This window comes from Dipodomys merriami, unplaced genomic scaffold (genome assembly GCF_024711535.1).
Source record: "Dipodomys merriami isolate MVZ:Mamm:240054 unplaced genomic scaffold, mDipMer1.0.p SCAF_19, whole genome shotgun sequence".
Taxonomy (NCBI): domain Eukaryota; kingdom Metazoa; phylum Chordata; class Mammalia; order Rodentia; family Heteromyidae; genus Dipodomys; species Dipodomys merriami.
Genome location: NW_027203270.1, coordinates 26345418 through 26362571, shown reverse-complemented (window position 1 = coordinate 26362571; position 17154 = coordinate 26345418). Strand labels below are relative to the sequence as shown.

Sequence of the window (17154 nt, the reverse complement as noted above, 5' to 3'; positions counted from 1 at the left end):
GAATGAGGCCACAAGTATGGGTTGCGATGGGGTTCTGTACACTGCCTGCCAGGGTGGGTCAAAGGACATCCACACAGAAGATGGCAAAAGAGGTACGTTAAGGGAGCAGCGTGGGAGTGAGCAGGTGTATGTACAGATCTGTCTTGTTCCATCCAGTATGTTACAGCACAAATGAGGCCAACGTGTCAGCCTGACACCCCTGCCCCCCAAAAAAGCCCAATCAGAACCAGGAGAAAGGAGAGATGGACACAAAAAGGGCACTATGCTTCTCTCTTCTGAACAGACAGCATGTCCAGGTGCCACAGGGCATCAGCTCCAGTTGAGACCAACATGTCATTCATTTCCACCAGAGATGACCCCCCGCCGCCTGGCCAGCTGGTCCTCCAATTTAACCCCCTCCTAAGTTCAAGATGCAAACTCACAAAGGAAACATTACAGACACTCCCCCTCCCCAGCATGGGGCCCAGCCCCATCTGACCTCCCCCAGTCTAGCTTCCGTGCAGCCAGCCTTGCCTTGCTCCTAGGGTACAGAGAATGTCCTACCCTCATCACATTCCAGAGAGAAGCAACTTCTCTTTATCCCTTCCTGCTCAAACATCACAGGACAGGGCTGCGAATGTGGCTTAGTGGTAGAGTGCTTGCCTAGCATGCATGAAGCCCTGGGTTCGATTCCTCAGTATCACATAAGCAGAAAAAGCTGGAAGTGGCGCTGTGGCTCAAAGTGGTAGAGTGCTAGCCTTGAGCACAGTGAGGCTCAGGGACGGAGCCCAGGCCCTGAGTTCAAGGCCCAGGATCTGCAAAAAAATAAAATCACAGGTGTGTGTGTGTGTGTGTGTGTGTGTGTGTGTGTGTGTGTGTGTGTGTGTGTGTGTGTGTGTGTTGATACTAGGCTGATACTCAGGGCCTGTTTGCTGTCTCTTAGCATTTTTTGTTGTTTAAAAAATAAAATCACAGGGTGGTGGTGGTGCTGGTGGTGCTGGCGGCAGCAGCGGCGGCGTGTGTGTGTGTGTGTGTGTGTGTGTGTGTGTGTGTGTGTGTGTGTTGATACTAGGCTGATACTCAGGGCCTGTTTGCTGTCTCTTAGCATTTTTTGTTGTTGTTTGTGTTTGTGTTGGTACTGGGCTAAAACTCAGGGCTTGGGCCCTGTCCTTTAGTTTCTTTTTTTGTTGTTGTTTTGGGGTCCAGTCGTAGGACCTGAATTCTGGGCCTGGGCACTGTCCTTCAGCTCTTTGGCTCAAGGCTAGAGCTCTTTCACTTGAGCCACAGCGCCACTTCTGGCTTTTTTCTTTTCACTTATGTGGTGGTGAGGAATCGAACTCAGGGCCTCATGCATGCAAGGCCAGCACTCTATCACTGAGCCACCTTCCCAGCCCCCTTAGTTTCTTTTGCTCAAGGTTAGCACTCTACCACTTGAGCCACAGCTGTACTTCCAGTTTTTTGGTACTTTATTGTAGATAAGAGTCTCATAGTTGCCGGGTGCCAGTTGCTTATGCTTGTAATCCTAGCTACTCAGGAGGCTGAGATCTGAGGCTCATGGTTCAAGGCCAGGGAGAAAAGTCCATGAGACTCTTATTTCCAATAAACTACTCAGAAAAATACAGAAGTGGGGTTGTGGCTTACGTAATAGAGTGCTAACCTTGAGTGCAAAAGAGGCTTAGGGACAGTGTCCAGGCCGAGTTGAAGTGCCAGGACCAGCATTAAAAAAAAAAGAGAGAGACAGAGTCTCACTGCCTGGGTTAGCTTTGAACCACAATACGCAGATCTCAATGTCCTAGGGTAGCTAGGATTATAGGTATGAGCAAACAGTATCTTACTGTCTCTTAGTTTTTTCCATTCAAGACTGCCACCCTACCACTTGAGCCACAGCACCACGTCTGCCTTTTTGCTAGTTAACTCTTAAACTTTGTGCCTGGGCTGGCTTTGAGCCATGATCCTCAGATCTCAGCCTCCTGAGTAGTTAAGATTGCAGGCATAAGCCCCTGGTGCCAGGTAGGACTTTTTTTTTTTTTCTTTAATTGTCCCAATTTTGGGATGAAGAATGAGGTCAGGAAGCCCAAGGGGGGAATCACCTGTTGATAACAACTGACAGTCTGTATTTCACCTTGAAATTTATTCCTGGTCTAGGTGAGTGTGCAAGCCCAGTTTCACAGGGGTGCTACCATATTAAGGGGACAGGAAGAAGAGGGAAAGATGAAGCAAATGACACTTGTGGTCACAGTTCCAGCTAGGTCCATTGTCCCATTTTCAGGGCCTGGGTCAAGAAGACTAATGGTGGCCCACAGATATTTTAAAGTTATACATCAAGTTAACAGACTGTTCAATGAATTATATTCTAACTCCCTACCTTGACACGTGTGCCTTTAAGGCAATCTGGGAGGCCAAATTCACTTGTAGGTTTCTCTGCCTCCTTGGAGTTACCCATCAGAATAACACTGTGGTGTGGAGAGACAGCTCATCTCACCTTGACAGCAGACACTGCGCCCCACCCCCCCCACCCCCACATCCCTGCTGTTTTCCTACTGCCAGATCCTTTCTGTACCACAAGAGACTGCACATATGTACAAGGACACCCAACCTCATGTCCTAGTTCCATCCACGTACTCTACAAACAGCTGTCCTTTAGCTGCCCCACAGGCCTGAGGTTGTAATCAGGAAAACAGGCCCAGGAAAGGCTGGCATGGGCTGGGAGCTAGCTGGCAAGCATTTGGTCAGGGTCCTCCCAAGTCACCGGAATGGGGAGTGTGGTCTTGATTCACCAGTGCCTCAGCTCAGCCTTGCTCCCTCCCTCCCAAAGGGGAGCCTTTGAAAGCACCCAGCCTAGGGCATGGATACCCTCTCTCTTGCCCAAGTTTAAGGGATGCCAAACGTTCCTGGCAGCCTTGAGAACTTGGGCCAGGCTGAGCTCAGTCTCTTTATTATAGAGCTGCCTGGACAATCCCCAGATTTGGACTTTCAGTCCCTTGTATTATTTATCTTCGAGAAAAAATTCAGTGTAATGCAGTTGGATCTCAACGCATAGATCTCTGGAGGCGGGGAGAGCAGGGAGGTGGTACCAACAGAGACTTTTTGTCAAGTTAGGTCTCCAGGCCTGAGCTTGTTCCATCTAAACACAATCCCACATGGGCCCCTTGCTGCTTACTGGTTCCGGGTCCTGGCAAGGTACCTCACCCCAACCCTGGAGATAAAAGACAATGTGAACAGGATGTTGAAGCCAGGAGAAGGTGAGGGGCCCTGGACAGCTCAGACACATCTAGAAATCAAGGACCCACAGGAGGCAAAGAAAGGCATGGCTCTCCAGAGACCAGGCTTTAAGAAAACCTCCACCCCACCCCCCCTACCCCACCCCATGTGGATGGGCTTTGCTGTCATGCAAGGAGATGCTTCTGCTGAGCCCTCGCCAGGCACCAGACACTGTGATAAGCTCTCTACGTGCATGCGTACTCTCAGTTGATCCCTGAGGCTACCCTATGAGGTGTCGTCTATTATTATCCCCATTTTACAGGTGAAAAACTCAGAGATGAAGTAACTTGCTCAAACAGGTGTAGGTAATAAGACTCAAGTCTAACTGACCTCAAAGCCCCTCTCTTTCCACTATAGCACAATGCTTCCCTGAAGCAAGAAGCTATCAGGTGAAGCAAAAGGGATGAAGGTCAGGTGTGAGAAAGAACTTCCTGACAGCGATGATTTATGTAGGAGGGACCCATGGACTAAGGAATCTAGGCAGGCATGGAAACCCCTCTCCTCCAGTTGCCACCTGTGTCTGTCCGGAAGGTTATAATGATCTCCGGAGAGCCCTTGGGGTTCCATCTGGAGCCATGTGGCAGCATCTAGGCTCCTGGCTTCTCTGTTCTAGAATTTTTTTGGGGGGAGGGGGTCTGGTCGTGGGGCCTGAACTCTGGGCCTGGGCGCTGTCCCTCAGCTCTTCAGCTCAAGGCTAGTGCTCTACCACTTGAGCCACAACACCACTTCCGGCTTTTTTCTTTTTGCTTATGTGGTGCTGAGGAATCGAACCCAGGGCCTCAGGCATGCAAGGCAAAGCGCTCTACCACTGAGCCACCTTCCCAGCCCTCCTGGCTTCTCTGTTCTAACCCAAACCATCATCAAAGCCCTCAACTGGGCATCTGGTCCAGGCTCAAAGTATCCTATGCAAGCTGTCAGTCCAGACTTCCTTTTCCAGGAAGCTTTCCTTGAGATCCTGGGAGGCAGGACCTCCTTCCAAAAGCCCCAAAGCCTCCAACCTGGAGTTGAGGGTACACATGCACCCCGTATCCACAATAAGGCTCATCCCTATGACCACCTCCGACCCCTCACCTGGCTCTGGGACATAGTACAGAAAAGACTTTGCTCAGATGCTGACATCTGAGCAGACTCCCCAACTCCAACCCCCCCCCCCCCCGCATCGGTACTGAGGTGAAGGATGTGGGTGTCTCTGGGCTCACCGGAAAACCCAGCCTTGGCTCCGCCAAGCAGCGGCTCTTACCTCATTCGTCCCACTGAAGCGCAGCGGTGTGGGTCAGTCCATGGATGCCCTTGGACGGGCACGGGACGCCCACTGGGGAGCCCCCCCCGCGCCCCTCTCCTCCAGAGGCAGCAGCGTCGCATGCCCCGCTCCGCCTGGCCCCATCCCCGCTGCCCTGGCGGCCTCGGGGACCAGCCTAGGAGTTCCGTGCCACCCAACAGATGCCCCGGGTCGGTGAGCCCAGACGGGGGTGGGGGGTGGGGGGCCCTCAGGTTTGGGACGAGTGGCTGGGACAGGTGGAAAGGGCTGCCCTGCCCTCCCGCGGTGCCCTCGTGGTCCTCGGCGCCGGCCGGCCCGCGTCTGGGTCTTACCTGCGGGGCAGAGAGGAGCCCGCCCGCCTGTGGCCACCTGCTCTCGCCTAGTTGGCGGCGGCGGCGCCGGGCTGGAGGGAAGGGGCGGGGCCGGGCCGGGGGCGGGGCGCGAGGGGAGGGGTCGGCCCAGCCCCACCCCGAGCCTTGGCGCAGTGGGGTTGGCTGGAACTTTCAGATGGGGAGTGGGAGGGGAGCATCCCGGCCACTGGGGAGGGCCTGGAGCTCCAGTTTTTCCCAGGGCTGAGTTAGGACGCTTGGGTCCTGGGGCCCTGATGAAATCCCACCTTTTCTGGGCAGCTTTGTTCAGATCCCTGGAGCCAAAGGCTCCATAGGAAGACCCCCTGGTAAGCAGCAGCCGGCTGGGCACAGGTGGTTCACATCTGTCATCCTAGTTAATCAGGAGGCTGAGATCTGAGGATTTCGGTTCAAAGCCAGCCTAGGCAGACAAATCCAGGAGACTCTCATCTCCCAAGTAACCATCAAAAAGTCGAAAGTACAGCTGTGGCTTAAGTGGTAGAGTGTTAGCCTTGAGCCAAAAAAGTTCAGGGTCAACATCCAGGCTCTGAGTTCAAGCCCCAGGACTGGCACCAAAAATAAATAAAAGCAGGAAGACTAGACACCTCTCCTTTCCCAAGTTCCCCACAGCTGAGGCTCATGGAGGCTGTCCCAGAGGGCACAGCAGGTGGGAGAGGGTTTGCCTAATGTAAAGGTAGTATGTTCCCCATCCAGGGGTCAGCCGTGTACAGATTCAGGCCACAGAAGGGGACCAATGGGTGTCCAGGTCATCTTTATCCTCAGTCCATCTCTCTCCCTGCAGCCCTCCCTCCTCACAATCCCCAACACCAGCTCAGGTCCCTCAGCTGTCACTGTTTAGTCCTGGAATGACAGGCGTCCAGACTCCGTGAGTCCAGCCACATTCAAGGCCATTGAGCTTAGCACCCCATGCCCCGGCCCCCCTCCCGCTGCCCCCAGTCGCTAATTTTATTGACCTGTAAAAGGCACGTTGCTGGCAAGGGAGAGAATAACTCAAGTTGCACTGGGGATGGGATAGGCAGAAGGGGCCCAAAAGGCAGAGATGGGACAAGAGCTAGGAGAAGGACTCCGAGAGCTGGGGCAACTGGACAGAAAGGACTCTGACAAGAGAACTTTACTCTCAGAGCAGACGGGAGCCAAAACAGACTAGAACTGGAATTTCAGCCCTGTCAGAAAAGAAAAAATCATGGGAGAAGAGAGTATACATTATTTCCCATGTACCCTGAGGCAGGACCAAAGATAAAGCAGAAGGGGAGGAGGTTAGATGGTAGGAAGGACAGTCATCTCTAGCCCCCTCCCTTCCTCTTGAAGGTGACTCCTGCCTGCCGGGCCTCTTACTACAGAAATAGCCCTTTCCCTAAAGAATCAACCTAGATCTTGCTTGTTTCTTTCCTATTGAAATGAGAACAAAAAAAAAATTAGGCCTTTCTAATTCTCCTCACTCCCACCCCCTCAAATCCTGTTGCTCAGCCTTACTCCAGTGAGGCAAGCTCTCTACAGCTGAGCTACATTCCCAGTCCCTCCATTTTTGATCACTGATGCTCTTTCTGAAGCTATGTGTCACTAAAGAGGAATGTTTTAACATTAAAAATTACCACCAAGCAAACCAGTATGGAGTGGGATAGGAGGAAGCAATTTCATTGAGAAAGAGGACACTTCTGAAGATAATAGCCATGTTCAGTTATCTTTATTGTTAAGACCGGGTCTTGTTATATAGCCCAGCCTGGCCTCAAACTTGTGTTCCTCTAGCCTCTACCTCCTGAGTGAGGGGATTACAGGCATACATCACTACTGAAAGGCTTGTGTTCAATGTTTTTTTTTTTTCTCTGTCCTGGGGCTTGAACTCAGGGCCTATGCATTGTTCCTGAGCCTCTTTGTGCTCAAGGCTAGTGCTCTACAACTTGAGCCACAGGGCCACTTCTGGCCTTTTTGGGGTAGTTTATTAGAAATAAAAGTCTCATGGATTTCCTGCCTGGGCTGGCTTTGAGTCGTGATCCTCAGATCTCAGCCTTCTGAGTAGCTAGGATGACAGGTGTGAGCCACTAGTATCTGGTTTCAGGATCTTGATTATTGAACTTTACACTATAATTGTGTATAGATTATTTTCTACCATCTATACCTTAAAATCATTGTTAAAATATCATGTATTTTTTCCATTTTTAATTATTGTTATGCAAAGCCTCACAAACCAGGAATGGCTTTGGCAGGCAAAGGATATTGTGATTCCTAAGTATAATAGAACAATTCTCCTGCCTCAGTTTCCCTGAGTCCATCCAGTGTGCCTGAAAATATGTGTTTGCACATGTGTATGTAGCAAGGTGCAGGGTAGGGCACAACGAGGGGTGTGGGGCTGAACTGTGACCACTCCTCTTGTTGCTTCCTCATTGTGGGATCCAGAGAGCCAGCCCTGGTGTCAGGAGTTCCTCCAGGATGGTGAGTCAGGCAAAGGAGGCCTGGATACTGGCTCTGTCCAGGAGATGATGGCTGCTGCCATCTGCAGTCCGACCCAGGTACTGCAGTGTTGATGTGGTTAATGCAGGGAGAGATCTGATAGGTTCTGGGTACAGTGCTCCACCATGTTAAAGTCAGCCACAGGGAATGGCACCCGGGACCACTTTTTAGCCTGGATCCGTCCGTCAGGGGTCTGTAGCAGCATGCTACGGATTTTAAGAACCGGCAGGTTCACTGACTTATAGATCATTTGCAGACCCCAGACCTAGGGATGGGGGACAGAGCAGTCAGTATTTGGGTCTCTGCCCTCAGGCAGGGTTCCTCTCCTCAAGTTGGAATTCTGTGAATACTAGGCCTGTGTCTCCCACCCAAGACTGAATGTTAGCACCTTCATAAAACCATAGGCTCCCTTTAGGAGGGCTGGACACCCTCCAGAAACTGAGGGCACTTGGGGCAGGGTTGGCTGAGGCTCTGGGACCTGGAATACGGTCTTTTACTTACCTCCCCACAGTTCCTGCAGCTAATGGTACCCCCAGGCCTCCAGTCCTTGAAGACTCTATCTATGACCACGGGCTCCTGGGAGATGGTATAGTAGATCCTGGAAGAGAATGAGGGTGGTTACATCCCTTATATGCTCCCTTTACCCCAGCCTCCATGCTCTCCCTGTCCCTCTCCAACCCCATTTGGCTGGCTGTACTCAAGGGCTGGAGGCCTTCCTGCCTATCAAGAACAACAGTGACCTAAAGCTAGGATATCCTGCCTCTGAGTCTTCAGGAAGTTCTGCCTGTGCACCTTCCACCCATTCCTTTCTGCCCAAGTCCAGGCCTCAGCATCGCCTTCCTGGATGATTTTTAAGTCCCCTGAGGGCTCTCCCATGACCATCCTTACTCCCAATCTCAAGTCTCATTCCAACAACTGCTCCCCAACAGTCTAAGAATGCACCTCTTCCTTGACATGCCATTTCTCAGAATGCATCTAAGCCCCCACACCCTGACCCCTTCTTACCTTCTAGGTAAATAAAGGCTGAACTTCCAAGCTCATTTTTCAGCATCCTCTACAGGCTAGTCTGTGTTCTTCCTAAATCTCATCCCTCCCAGCCACTCCGTTCAGACTCCTACTCCTATGGGAATGACCCTATTCACTGTTCTTATCTCCTCTGTCTATATTCATCTAATCATCCTTCCACACTCAAACCCAACCATCCTTCCAGACATAGTCCAAATGCTCCCTCCTTGAATAAGTTAATGTGCATAAAGAGCCAAGACACTAGTGACCTGACATTGAACAGGTGCCTGACGGCTATTTAATGATGATAGAAATAGGGGCAGGGCTACCCTCCAGGATGCAAAGGACAGAGATGGCTCAGAAAGGGCCAGCTTGCTTGCTCGCTTACTTATAAGAGGTTTTACTATGTTGTCCAGGTTGGCCTTGAACTCGTAGGCTCAACTGATTCTCCTCCCTCAGCCTTGTACAGGTGCCTACCACCAGAGCTAGCCAGCCTCTTCAGTGTCTTCTCAGTAGCAGGACCAGAGATCCAGATTGTGGCTGTTCAGGATCTAGCATCCTGAATGCTAATTCTTGTCCACATAGTAGGATATGGAAGTTTGAGTAAGTTTCAGTCTCTCCATTTCCTCATTTGTAAAATGGGAATGGAGATAAAACCTAGCCAAACAGACTGTTGTGAAAAGGCCAAATCAGTGCTTGTTGAAGTACTCTTTGCATGGGACACCAGTGGCTCACACCTGTAATCCTAGCTTCTCAGGAGATTGAGACCTGGGGATTGCAGTTTGAAGCCAGCCCAGAGAGACCAATCTGTGAGATTTTTATCTCCAATTAACCAGCAAAAAAAGCCAGAAGGAGAGGTATAGCTCAAGTAGCAGAGCACCAGCCTTGAATAAAAAACACCTAAGCAAGAGTTTGAATCCCTGAGTTCATGCCCCAGTACCGGCACAAAAATAAGTAAATAAAACCTCTTTACCCTCCCACACCTGTGGAGAGATGAGATCTCGCCACCCATCCCACACCTCCCTCATCCTGGCAGCCTTCCCACAGGTCTGCCTGTAAGGAAATGCCCACCTCCCAGATTTAATCTCCGCCCTTGATGGGGCAGCACCTGCACAGAGGTGAGGCACCTCCCACCTCTGGCCCATGACGATGTAAAAGGGGTCTCCAAGGAGCCAGGCGGCACCATTTTCTCCCTTTCCTCATAAGAACTTGGCCTTGTCAGTTCTGCTGGCAATAAACCTTTTCTTCTACTTGACTTCTGTCCCTGTGGTCTTTTGGTTTACTTTCTTTGGGGTTACTTTCTGCCTAGGTTACATTTTTTCCTTCACTCACGAGAAGCTGGGGTTTACGTTGACGTGGTGGGTGCCCTCCACCTTCCGCATGTCACTCCCGTGGCCCACAGCCACCATGCAGTTGATGCAGAGTAGTTGCACATGCTCTGGGGGGAACTGATGCCGCTTACTCTCCCGCTTGGCTGCCTGGACTGCTCGCTTGACCAGGGCTTCCTGCTGCAGGTCCCGGATCTAGAGGGAAGGGGGTGGCTGAAGCCCTGGGGAAGCTCTTCGGGGCAAAGTGCTCTTAAAGACCTCCTAGCATTTGTACCCAAAGGGACTTGACTTAACCTTTGAGGAATTCTGGCTTTTGTTTTGTTTTGTTATTGTGTTTTGAAGCTCTGTGAGAAGCTCTTTTTGGAAGATTTAGAAGATCTTTTAGAAGATTTCATGCAAAGCTGATTCTTTGAATCTGTCATGGGGGTATGATTAATAACGATTCTGGGCTCACAAATGTAATCCTAGTTACAGAGGAAGGCTGAGATGGGAGGATGGCAGTTCAAGGCCAGCCTTCAACTACTGGTTGAGAATCCCCCATCTCAAACAATAAAAAGCTGGGTGTGGTGGCATGCACCTGTTATCCCAGCTATGTGAGAAGCCTTTAAAAGAAAACCTCCATCTGGACTGGCCAGGGGGCAAAGCAAGACCCTATGCAAAAAAATAATTTTAAAAAAGGGCCGGGGATATGGCTCAAGTGGTACAGCACTTGAGTAAGCATGAAGCCCTAAAGCTGACAATGATGCTGGGACTACAGTAGTGTACAGGACTTCTTGAGACAAGGCTGGATATTGGTGAGCCTGCTGCAGGACGACTGACCAGAGATCCTGGTTCTGCATTTACCTTGTGCTGGTAACTTTTGTTTTTCCTGTGCCTGGCTCCAGAAAGTTATCTAGCAGTGAAGATAAAAAGAAAGCCTAGGACAAGGCCTATTCCTGAGACCATCTTGAGACCAGCCAGTGTTTTCCTAGAAATCCCATCTTCTGGTCTCTATCCTTTTCTCTACGGTTCATACCTTTCCCAGGTGAGCCAAAGAGAAACGGGGCCCAAGGGAAGTGTATATGGGCTTCAGTCAGAGACCTGCCTGGCCAGCCTCCTTCCGCCCCGCCCTTCCCCACAGGCTGTGCCGGCTGCTCAAACCTTGGCCTGGTACTCAGCCCGGTCCATTCTCTGCACAGCTGCCACTGCCTTCTCCATCAATGTCTCCAGCTCCTCATTGGTCAGCTCCCGCCGCAGCTCTCGACTGCCCTCTGTTGCCACAAATGAGTACACACTCTGACCAGCCCGAGCCCGGCCCCGAGCCTGGGAAGGATGATGGGGACAAGGTCTGAGTGAGGCTGGGGTCCACACAGGGTCCTTCAAGGGCTGGGCTGGGCTGGGGGTGGGATGGTTGGAGTACCTGGACCATGGAAATTTCGTTGGTCAGGAGCCCGTAGCGCACCACTACCTTGCACTGAGCAATATCCAGTCCCTCCTCTGCCACGCTGGTAGCCACCAGGAGGTTCAAGGAGCCTGTCCGGAATTTCTGGATCACTTCTTGCTGATGCCTCTGTTGGGAGGATGCAGAGAACGAGGCTGGGGTATCTGGACCCATCTACCTAGCAGAGCAGCCCCTCCTGATGCTGCCTTTCACTAGCTTGGCCTATCTTCCTAGAGACCTAGAGTCCCAACTCTGCCTTCAAGTACCTCAGGGATCCTGGCCATCTTCCTAAGTGACCATCCAATTCCTACCTCCCTTTGGACTCCTAAGAGTCCCTGCCCTTATGCCATAGGATCTCCCAGCTCGGTTCTTATCCCATAAAGGATCCTAGATACCCGGGCCTCTGCCAGGAGGAACCCCATGATTCACTTCTTTCCTTTCTGCTCCCAAGGACCCCCCCAACTGGGGGTGAGGAACTTCAGTGTTTGCCCCAGATCTCTGCCATCTTGCCTGGAATATTCAATGCTTCTCTCCCCCACGGTTCTTCTGTGTACATTGCTCTGTGCTGAGGATCTTGTCCCTATGGTTCCCTTATCCTTTAGCCCCTGTATCTTTCCCCAAAGCCCACACCTGGGTCATGTGGATGCTCTGGCTGTTGTTGCCAGCCCCAATCAGCAGCTGAGCACTGATGTTTACTGTCTGCAGGCCAGGCTGCTGCTGGAGCCAGAGCAGGAGGGAGTGAGCACTCTGACGTGTCTGGGTGAAGATGATGCCCCGGGGATTATCAGGACTCCCAAACTGTTCCAGTAAGATCTGTTCCAGCATCTCCAGTTTTGGGTTCTTGGGGCCCTGAGTTGCCAAGCTGGCCAGCATGGTCTTGTGGCCTGAGGAAAATCCAGAGACAGAAGCTCACAGGTCAGGCCTGGGAGCTGGGTAGGGCACTGGGGTCAGATGCCGACAGGGCTAGGACTGCAGGATCGTGGTGGGGGAAGGGAAGGACACCTGCTCCTGCTTGTTCCTCTAGGACTGCCCACTCCACAGCATACTCAAGGACACCTCTGCCATGTCCACTCTCAAGGCCAGACTTGAAATCTGCATAGAATCCTTTGCTCGCAGACAAGCACCGAATTCTGTTTAGCTGCCAGGATGATGGCTGAACTTTTCATGCTGACTGAAGCCAATAGGACCTTGATTTGACTTGACCTTGGGTCTCTATACTTCAGCTGGCACTGAGGCTTCGGGCCTCAAGTTTCACCCTCTCACTTTTATCCTTCCTTTCCCACTGAAAGTAACCACACCCTCCAGATTTTTGGGGACAACTATGAATATATATATAGATATATACACACACATATACATACACACACACACACATACACACCTTTTTTTTTGTCTGTCATAGGGCGCTGTCCCTCAGCTCTTCAGCTCAAGGCTAGTGCACTACCCCTTGAGCCACAGTACCACTTCTGGTTTTTTGGTGGTTTATTGGAGATAAGAGTTTCATGGCCTTTCCTGCCCAGACTGGCTTTGAACCATGATCCTCAGATCTCAGCCTCCTGAGTAGCTAGCATTACAGGCGTAAGCCATCGGCACTCAGTTATGAAAATTTTGTTTTGTTTTGTTTTGTTTTTGGTCTGTCATGGGGCTTGAAATCTGGGCCTGGGCCTGGGTGCTGTCCCTGAGCTCTTCAGCTCAAGGCTAGCACTCTACCACTTGAGCCACAGCGCCACTTCTGGCTTTTTCTGCTATGTGGTGGTGAGGAATTGAACCCAGGGTCTCATGCATGCAAGGCAAGCACTCAACCACTCAGTCACCTTCCCAGTCCCTATAAAAAATATTTTAAGAAGTCTTTTAAAAATGTATGTCAATAACATGCATTAATTTTTTTTGTAACTGCACACTTTACAAATAAGGAAGTAAATCTGTTAAGCTAGACCAAATGCTGTGGCTCAGGAGGCTGAGATCTGAGAATCAAGGTTCAAAGTCATCCCAGGCAGACAAATCCAAGAGAGTATATCGCCAATTTACCAGCAAAAAAGCCGTAAGTAGATGTGGCTTGAGTGATGGAGTGCTAGCCCTGAACATAAAGCTAAAGGACAAGCCAGAAGTGGCCCTGTGGCTCAAGTGGTAGAGCCCTAGCCTTGAGCTGAAGAGCTGAGGGACAGGGCCCAGGCCCAGAGTTCAGGCCCCATGACTGACAAATAAACAAATAAATAAATAAGTAAATAAAAGCTAAAGGACAGTGCCCAGACCCTGAGTTCAAGACTCAGTACTGACACACAAAGAAACCTGTACCTACACTCTTGCATTTTGGTTAGAAATATGGTCCCAAGAACTCCATTGTTACCTTCTCAGTCCACGTTGGCCCCTATGCCCTGGCTAACTCTGAGGCCTCCTCACCCAGTTCTGAGCCCTGATTTTGCCTCACCATTGAACAGTTCCAGCAGCCAATGCTCAGCATACAGGATCTGGGTTTTAGTGGCACGCTCCCTATTGTAGAAGTCCTGCAGCATGGTCAGAGCGTCCAGGGCACGGACAGTGTCATGAATGAGCAGGGCATCATTGTACCTTCGAAGGTGTAGCGCATACACCCGCCTCTCCTGAAGTCCTGCCTCAGCCGCTGCAGGTGGGATGGGGCGGGGCACAGGGTCAGAACTGGGTGACCCCAGGCTCCACCCTGTGCACCCAACTCCTGGCAAAACTCTGAGCAGACAGTCTTCACCCCTAATGATTCCTCCTCCATCCAGGCAGCGCCCACCCCTCACCCCCCACCCCCAGAAACCTCACCATCTGCCTAAGCAGTCCCTCTTACCATCCTTGCTCAGCTCTACCACCTGCTGCTCATACATCTGTGTCCCAAAGTCCTGGCCCAACTCAGGCATCCCCAGGCGGTCATGAACTTGTTTCATGAGCTTCTTTATCAAGTCTCCAAATGGATCCTGGACAAGAGGAGTGGAGGTGTGTGTGTGGGGGGGTTTTCATCATATTGGAGGGATGGGGCCTCTATCTGTTGTGTCTGAGAAGTGAGGGCTCCAGAAGGAGGCCAGCTGGGGTGTGATGGAGTCCTAGCTAGAGACGGACCTGATTCCCATACCCAGTTCCTGCTGTCTCTTCTACTAGACAAATATAAGTATCACCATGGAAGGAGAGAACTTGATACAGTCCTAGCACAGTGTCCCAGCCTCATGGTTGGCAAAGGACTCATATCATGCCAACTTCTATAACAGAGACCCATAGCTTGTAGACATGAGCTATATCTACCCCTTACACACAAAACAAAAGAGAAATGGAGCCGGGCACTGGTGGCTCACACCTGTAATCCTAGCTACTCAAGAGGCTGAGATCTGAGGATCAGATTTCAAAGCCAGCCTGGGGAAGAAACTCCATGAGACTCTCCAATAAACCACCAGAAAACCAGAAGTGGCGCTGTGGTTCAAGTGGTAGAGCGCTCACTTTGAGCTGAAGAACTGAGGGACAGCGCCCAGGTCCAGAGTTCAAGCCTTGTGACCGACATAAAAAAAAAAAAAGAGAGAGAGAGAGAGAAATGGAGACTCAGAGGTATAAGCAAGAAACCTGGAGTCACAGTGAGGGTGGGGCCAGTGTCCAAGCCTAGGTTCCCTCACTCCACACCACCATGGCCCCATGCCTCATGCCTGCCCCGTGCCTCTTTCCCATGCATATACCTGGCTGCGCCTCTGGCAGAGGTCATACTGCTTGCAGGGCTTGGGATTGTGCTCCTGTAGCTGGGGGTAGTACTGCTCAGGTGACATGATGCGCCATGTATCCAAGTTGGCACAGAGCTGGGAGCAACAGAGAGAGCTTCACTAGAAAGGGGAGGGGCCTGTGGGGACCCCGGGCAGAACTTTGAGGCAGGATGGCACCTAGCTAAGGACCAGAGAGCCTGAAACAGGACCAGGGAGGGGAGGGATTCATTTCTTCAAATAGTGAGTCCTGTTTGCCTTCTCCCCAATGTTAGTATTAGAGGCACTAGGGACACAGAGGGAGTTCCATTGGAGTTGGAGAATAAGAGAATGAGAGCATTTCAAGTAGTATGAATGAGCTCTGAAAAGACTAAAACTGGATGATAGGACAGAGGCAATAAGTAGGGAAGAATGAAAATCTGACATAAGGCTATTCAATGAATGGCAAGAAGTAATCAGATAAGGGAAGTTTAAGAGAAAGAGCCTCTTTCTCTCTCTCGCTCTCTCTTCTTTTCTCTTGTGTTCACACCCCCCCCCCTTGGTGGCACTGGGGTTCAAACTCAGGGCCTTATACTTGCTAGGCAGGTGCTGTACTGTTTGGGGGAAGGATTTCAAGCAAAAGGAATGGCAAGTGCAAGGATCTGGAGATGAGAACCCAGTATGTTCGCGGTAGAGGAAAAGACCAGTGTAGGAATAGTATGAGTAAAAGGGATGGTGTGAGAAAACAGGCAGGAGCTAGATTTAAACCAACAAGTGAGCTTAAGTGCCACAAGAAGCTGTTAGGATGCTAGATAGACCTTGGGTGAAAAGAACTCCTGATAAGGAGTCAGAGTACTCTCAAGGGCTGGTGGGGATGGGATAGAGGGAGGCAGTCAGGGAGGTCTCTGGAGGGAATGGTGGCTGGAAGGCCACAGGGGCTAAGCTGACCTGCAGAATGTGGTCAATGGCCCCATCGAGCTTGGAGGCCCCGCCAGTGCCCGGAGAGGCTGTAAGTCCCAGAATCTGGGGTAGGGGCCGAGCCCTCTGTAGTTTATGCTCTAGGTACCGGTTCAGGATGACATTGTAGACTGTTTCCTTGTGTGTGTGGTGACACTCATCTACCACGATCAGGGAGAAGGCTGAGGGAACATAGGGGAAGGCTGTTACCTGTGTTTGCACAGTTTTCCTCCCATTTACTGTGTCCCATATAGTCTTTGTATCCATTTGACAATTTTGTCACACACACACACAATACACCAATATTAGGGCTAAACTCAGGGCCTCATGCTCTTGCTTGGCTTTTTCACAACTCCACTTTCAGGTAGTTAATTGGAAATAAAGAGTCTCACAGACTTAACTGTTCTGGCTGGTTTCGAACCTGGATTCTTAGATCTCAACTTCTTGAGTGGCTAGGTTTACAGGAATAAGCCACCAGTGCCCAGCCTCATCTGACTTTTTCCCTTCATAATTTGTACCCTGTTTCCACAGGAGTGAGGCAAGGATGACATTGCTCATTTATAGATCAGTAAACAGAGATAAGCTGAAGAAAGGGATTTTCCCCAGGATCCTGCCCTGTAGCCAGGCCTATTCTTCATCTATACCTGAGGTATATGCTTTCCCCTGCTCACAACCCTCACCTGTGAGTTCCACATGCTCCTCCACATCAGAACTAGTCAGCGCCATCTGCAGCAGCTCAGCTGTGCAGATGAGCAGGTGGTGGGACCGGACCACATGGCCAAAACCAGCCCGTGGGCCCATGTCCCCACTCAGGGTTGTCATGGTCCAGCGTCCACCCAGCATCCGGCTGAACTCCTCACCATGCTGGGTCACCAGGTGCACCTAGGGTTGGAAGATTGGGGTGAAAAGGCAGGTGAGTTTAGAAGCTCTGAGTGCTCTGGAGGGACCTACATGATGCCTGAAGAGAGCTGAGACACTGCTGTGGAAAGGGGAGACCACTCACCCTGTTGACCAGTACCACCACCTTGGCTCCATCCACTGTCTCTAAATGCCTCTTGGCCACATACGCGGCTGCCCGGGTCTTGCCGGCGCCAGTGGGCAGCCATATGATGACATTCTTGCCCTCCAGGGCAGGCATGATCACCTCCCATTGATAGGGGCGCAGCTCCATTCTGGAACAGCAGGGGGCTCAGAACCCCTGGCCACAGTGTAGATTTCCCTTTGCCCAGGACTCTAACCCTTTTGCGGGAGGTAGGGCAGGACACACTGCAGACCCCACTGGGAGCCAGGAGTAACAAGCTACTCCTTACCCCCGCCCAGCCGGGGTTTCAGGTCTTGTTTTTCGAAAAGCTCCGTCTGGCAGCTGAGAAAAGGAAACTGAAACTTAGGGGCAGGGCCAGCGAGGGTGGAGCTCAACCCTTTGTAATAAAAGCCCCAGCAAGGGGCAGGG

The 17154-nt window shown here is 51.2% G+C and overlaps 1 protein-coding gene across 2 annotated transcripts; it reads right to left on the bottom strand.

The window, feature by feature from the left end:
* Nucleotides 1-6535: 6535 nt before the first annotated feature.
* Dhx58 (DExH-box helicase 58) lies at nt 6536-17014 on the bottom strand. Of its 2 annotated transcripts, none has more exons than XM_070028022.1 (12): nt 16708-17014; nt 16385-16586; nt 15696-15886; nt 14751-14867; nt 13880-14006; nt 13496-13687; nt 11698-11951; nt 11047-11196; nt 10788-10949; nt 9652-9842; nt 7816-7912; nt 6536-7579 (listed from the first exon to the last, which is right to left on the bottom strand). In XM_070028022.1, the coding sequence occupies exons 1-12, from the start codon at nt 16873-16875 to the stop codon at nt 7394-7396; spliced, it is 2037 nt and encodes a 678-aa protein (XP_069884123.1). In that variant the 5' UTR covers nt 16876-17014; the 3' UTR covers nt 6536-7393. The 2 variants fall into 2 exon arrangements, with proteins under 2 accessions (XP_069884123.1, XP_069884124.1); XM_070028023.1 differs by having other exon boundaries at nt 7417-7520.
* Nucleotides 17015-17154: the final 140 nt, after the last annotated feature.